The sequence below is a fragment of the Salvia splendens genome, chromosome 21 (assembly GCF_004379255.2).
Source record: "Salvia splendens isolate huo1 chromosome 21, SspV2, whole genome shotgun sequence".
Taxonomy (NCBI): domain Eukaryota; kingdom Viridiplantae; phylum Streptophyta; class Magnoliopsida; order Lamiales; family Lamiaceae; genus Salvia; species Salvia splendens.
The window spans coordinates 7,837,078-7,842,656 of NC_056052.1; the positions used below are offsets into that span (position 1 = coordinate 7,837,078).

The 5,579-nt window shown below is 32.5% G+C and overlaps 1 protein-coding gene across 3 annotated transcripts; it reads right to left on the reverse strand.

The window, feature by feature from the left end:
• Nucleotides 1-2,566: 2,566 nt before the first annotated feature.
• LOC121783646 lies at nucleotides 2,567-5,054 on the reverse strand. Of its 3 annotated transcripts, XM_042181783.1 has the most exons (8): nucleotides 4,932-5,033; nucleotides 4,791-4,822; nucleotides 4,254-4,375; nucleotides 3,597-3,935; nucleotides 3,458-3,504; nucleotides 3,215-3,277; nucleotides 2,960-3,092; nucleotides 2,567-2,859 (listed from the first exon to the last, which is right to left on the reverse strand). In XM_042181783.1, exons 3-8 carry the CDS (start codon nucleotides 4,363-4,365, stop codon nucleotides 2,843-2,845), a joined length of 711 nt encoding a protein of 236 aa, XP_042037717.1. In that variant the 5' UTR covers nucleotides 4,366-4,375; nucleotides 4,791-4,822; nucleotides 4,932-5,033; the 3' UTR covers nucleotides 2,567-2,842. The 3 variants fall into 3 exon arrangements, with proteins under 3 accessions (XP_042037717.1, XP_042037718.1, XP_042037719.1); XM_042181784.1 differs by lacking the exon at nucleotides 4,791-4,822 and having other exon boundaries at nucleotides 4,932-5,054; XM_042181785.1 differs by lacking the exons at nucleotides 4,791-4,822; nucleotides 4,932-5,033 and adding an exon at nucleotides 4,646-4,767.
• Nucleotides 5,055-5,579: the final 525 nt, after the last annotated feature.

Below are 5,579 nucleotides of genomic sequence, written 5' to 3' on the forward strand. Positions count from 1 at the left end.
TGGTTTAATGGTAAATTAAAAGAATTGTATTACAATCTTAAATTTCAATGTAGGGAAAAAACAAAAAAAGGGTTAAGGTGATTTTCCCAAGTTCTATTTGAATTGAGGTCGGTCATCATCACAAACTTATTTTCCTCAATTTAATATGGTAAAGTGCCATAGTCAAGATTATTTTTGTCCACTACACCAAATAGGTTGTAAAAATAATCAGTCTTTGACTTTATTTATCTTTAATTATTACGAATAAATGAAAAGTCATGTATTTTGCATTTGAGGTAGGGTCTTATGAAAAGATTAGGATAAATACAAATCAATAGTAGTCCCTCAGTCTCAAAACTATGCAAGACGTTTTGCCTTTTGTTACGTCCTAATTTAAATGGGACGTTTCCTCTTTATGCAATAATTAGATCATTCATCTTTCCTATTTTATCCTCTTATTTTATTATATTTTATTTTTTCTTTCTCTTTCTTTATTTTATTCTTACTTTTACTTTATCCTCTCTTTTTTCTTTCTTATTTGATTATTTCTCCTACTTTACACTATTAATAATTTAATTAATAAAACATCATTGCCTAAATTCTTGTGTCAAAACAGAAGTATCTCAATTAGACCGGGAAGTAAGGAGTAAGTATTATAATAAGTACTAACATATAAATTATGGGAAAATTTTATCCTAGAATTTAGACATAAACTGCAGGTGAGGTGGGACATGACGTCTAGTTGAAGCAAATGGCATCAAATGTTCATTAAAAAAAGAGAAAGGAAACACAAGATTATTAAAGTTGATTATATCAATAGTAAACTTATCCCACAACCGTGCCTAAAACGCGACCATTATTCATTGGATGAAGCATGAAACTTCACATGATCCAAACTGAACTTTTTTCAAAAAAAAAAAGTCTACGATACAACCCACACAATGCAATAAGCACAAGTTACAATTATAAACTATAAATCAAAATATAAGAAATTTGGGTACTTGTTGAAAATTGAAATGTCTAAACTACTTATTAAATGTTGAATTATTGTTCAAGTAGGCCAGTGGCACATGAGTAGGTGAAATCCATTTATGTAAGATTCAATAATTAGCACTAAATTATGAGTTACGAAGTATTATTCTTTTTCAATGCCTCTATAGTTGACGCCAAGTCAACCTACTAAAATAATGGGGATAAATATTTGCCTAAAAGCTAGAATTCTACTATTTCTGCTTGCTTAGGGATAATAAATATATATGTTGGGTCTAATTTCCCCAAGAAATTGCGGCTCGAGCAATCGAATTATAACTCTTTGTCGACGACGGTAAGTTGAATGTTTAAATTAAGAATGGGGCAAGAGGCTGTGAATCTGCTTCATATTGAATTTGAGAAGCCAAAAAATGGTGTAAGAGAGAGGGGTTGTTGAAATTAGAAAAATCAAATGTGTACATTTAGGCAAAAGTTATAGCAAATTGCAATTAAAAGACTTATATGTAGGCTAAAAGGCTAACTAACTAATAAAATCTCTTGATATTGGATTTTTAGAAACCAAAAAATGGTGGAAGAGAGAAGGATTAACAGAGAAATACGTGGAGATGGGAGAGATTATGAAATTGAGTTTATCAATTGAAAAAGAGGTTAATGGAGTAGTGTTGACGAATGAAGAGAGGTTGCTGATGTGTAGGTGAGGAAAAAGAAATTGGTAAAGACTGTAAAAAAAATTGTGAGAATAGAGGCGCTCATTTGTCGCTCAAATTTTGTCCCTCCGCATATCAAATCTCTTAGTTTTATAATAGTGCAAGGAGAAATAAGTTAATAGAATGTGAGGCCGTTACCAAAAATGATAAAAGTGAAGTGAGACAATTAATAAGAGACTAACAAAAAAAAAAAAACTGAGATACATAATGAGGGTTGGAAGGAGTATAAAATTATAACAAATCAAGTCCATGACAATTCTACATAAATACTCCCTCCCTATCAGAAAAACATAGACACCTGGTGCGATAGAGTTTAATATATAATTGGTAAAGTAAGAGAGATAAAAGACAATGTAAATAGTGTTAATGGAGAGTGAGCTCCACATCATTAGTAGTATAGTGCAATAGTATAAGTTGTAAACAAAATGATGTGTATGAGTAATGTGTTTTTAATTCTTCCAGAATTAGAAAATTCATATATTTTAGGAACAGATTAATAAGGAAATAGTTCATACTTTTCAGGAAAGGGAGAGTACAAAAAAAATCAAAGGATTCACAAAATATGTTCAGGTATAATTTAATTACTTATTTGGGGATTGGACATATTGTATGGAAGCACAAGGATGTCATAGTAATTATGGTATCGAGAAGCGTGCCTATATAGTTATCCCAAATATCAATCAAGCCCTTAAAAGTGTACACTAACACAGACTTGTGTTTTCTGTATTTTAGTGTATTGAATGATTCAATTATTCGTTAAGCAATCAACTCTCAACCACCTGTGTCTTCTCAATCATTAACCAACAAATAACATGAACACATGCCTTGTCTACGACGCCACAAAAGCAAACACACTAACATAAACACGTCCCAAAAGAATGAGAGACAAATAACAAACACTGATTCTCAGCCATCTATTCTCTATCCCATTCCATTGTATCGGTCACTATCTCACACATAGTAGTGATAGTAACGGCACACAAACCTTGTACCGTTTTTTAGACGAAACACGACGTGAACGACAAATTTCTACGACTATTACAAGTCCGTGTTTAGACAAGCATCAAGAAAATGAAACTCAAGAGGGATGACTCGAGCTACAAAGTTAAATAAATTTATATCTAGTGTTTACCTCGCTCCAAAATGCTCGTCTTGGCTCCCGCAATTCAACCATCTTCGCTTTCTGTAAGACGATGATACAAAAGACATTAATAACCAAACTATTCCAAATCAGTTGAGAGACCTCATCACCAAAATTTGAGTTTCATATAATTTGTTCATACCTTGTATGGTTTCCATGTTATCTTCTTTGAAGACACCAAGGGGTGAGCCGCGTACGGATAGAAGCATCTCGCCACACTTTGGAAGCCTCTTGCTTTTGGGGGTTACCCCAACTGACAATCTATGGTTACTAACCTGGAGTTACATTATTAATGAGAAATTATATAGGATGTCGAAATCTGAGATACCAAAACACTACTTATACGTAATCACATCTTTTAACGCAATATTATGTCAAATCACAAACATTTACATACATTTGGAGTCCGCAGCTCATCCTTCAGCTCTAACATTTGTGAATGGGATGGGTCGTCAAAAACCTGAAAGTTTGAATTGAGGGTATCAGAGATGAGAATCAAAAGATGAGTATCTAAGAGCTAACCAAAAAGCAAGTAATGGCCTTAAGTCCTTGACTATCTCAAGTTCCACAGGCAACTGATGAAACAAAGATAAAGAGCGATGGATAATTTATTGAGAAACCATTAATGAAAAGGACATACGAGACTCCTGATCTGTAGTTTATCAGCACCAAAAATGGTTGTTTTCACTGCAACATAATGAGAAAACATCATCAGCTTTACATGGAGAGAAAGGTCTGAAGATCAGATCGTCTACTTAGACGAGAAGATTTCTCAATACCAGATTGATTTGAAAATTCGAATCCGTCTAAAGAAGGAATCCCCGCGGAGAAATCAGGATAAGCTAATGACAGCCGACGTAGAAGAGCAGCATGTAATGTTCTTTCGTCACCATTGTCCAGAGTTACATCCACGGCTTTCCCTTTCGATTTCACTTCATACTGGCCATCCTTTCCAGTCGCTTCAAGGGATAGGTTCGGAAGTTTTTCACTGAAAAACTGCAATACAGGAATCTGCAACTGGTCTTCACTGAAATACAAACGAAGTAACTGCAACACAGTGCTAAATCGTTCGATTTCAACATCCCGGAGAGCTCTGATTGCAGCACATTGACGTTCAACTGATGAAGAAATTATGCAAGTAAATACTATTACAAAAATTTGATGACAATTACATACTTCAAACAAAGAAAAGTATAGCCCAAAGGTTGTTTCTGATGTTTGTTAGTTACGAGTACAACTCAAAAGAAAAGGATCATATCATAATATTGCTAAACTAATAATCTGAATGTGGTAGCTGGTGACCGTGAATTCAACAGAAATGTTGATTTCTCATTGTACTCTTCAGACTATTTTCCATATTTAACAATGCAATGATTAAGTTGGCAAGCTCACGGATAAGTAAAACATATCACATATTGCGGAGGTGAATAGCATACCCTCGTAGTTGTCAAATGCTTCGTCTTTCTCTTCCGGTGGAGCACCTTCATTGCTGCAATTTTGTTCCTCTACAACCGGTTTCTTTCTCGGTCTACCTCTTTTTGTTCCCATTTTACACTATCTGAAAGTAAAACTAAAGAAAATTAGCAATGTGTACAGAATTGAATAATCTAGAATTTAAGAAATTCAATCATCCAATCTGCAGTGCAATTTTATGTGATTACATAGAAGTAAAATGAACCAGGAGAAATTTAATCTCTGTGACAAGAAATGCTGTTCCAATCGAAAGGCAAGATTCAAATTACATTTAGCTTTAATACAAAAAGAAAAACAAAATATCAGAAAGGGGAGAACTTTTCCCAACTGAACTGATTGTTAAATCATTACTCACCATCCGAACAATCACAGTAATTCATCGCGAAATTCTCTAAATCTACTCAAATAATAAAAGCAGCATTTCTGAGAATTGAAGAACAAATAAAAAACTACTGTAATAATTTACTGGTGAAATTGATGAATTGGAAAAATGAGGATACCAGATGTGGGAGAAAACGATGGCAAAGGGTTTCTAAAACACAGAAGAAATACAGAGGTCAACAACAAAACAAGTGGCAGTATAATTCGAAGTGAAAACTTGCTGAAACGAAAAATTAGGGCAAAATTTAGGGAAAAGATACCTTATCCGAGCTACTTCCTGATTTATGATTTGAGTGAAAGAAAGAAAAATGGGAGAGAGAGAGAGAGAGAGACGAGGGAAAATTCAAAGAGAATTAATTTAGATTTCATCATTTCAATAAAACGTCGTCGCTCATTCTTCTTTCTTTTGTATCTTTTATTTTATATTTATTTTTATCTGATTCTGTTTATATATATTCAAACATAGTTTTTTTCTTTTGATTCTTTTATTCCTCAACTCTTTTTTTCTTCTTATACCACTTAATCAGTTTGATGCAAAAAACTAAATTTATTAACCTCTAATTTGATCCAAAATTTATCATTTATTACATTCTAATAAATCATGTGATGCAAATTTGTATATTAATTACTCACAATCATGTGTGGATGTTTTAAAAGAAATTCATATAATTTCGTTCTTATTTTTATAAAATAATACTACTAGTTAAAACTAAAACTAAAACTAATTTATGTTATTTCAAATCTAATTCTTTAGATATCATAAACTTACTTTTAGTCAAGCTCAAAATCTGTATGGATCTTTATTTTTTTATATATATTTAATAATTTACTAGTAGTATGTAATTGTAATTTGATGGAAAGTTATTTTACATTTAGAGTTTGAAACATCACATTAAACTTTTGATATT

Bases quoted from the DNA above. Each gene is read 5' to 3' on its own strand.
- LOC121783646 (XM_042181784.1), bottom strand. From the start codon at position 4,365: ATGGGAACAAAAAGAGGTAGACCGAGAAAGAAACCGGTTGTAGAGGAA. The intron at 3,936-4,253 runs GTATGCTATTCA...TTTCTTCATCAG, and splicing joins AGCATTTGACAACTACGAGG to TTGAACGTCAATGTGCTGCA. The intron at 3,093-3,214 runs GTATGTAAATGT...ATGTAACTCCAG, and splicing joins ATGAGCTGCGGACTCCAAAT to GTTAGTAACCATAGATTGTC.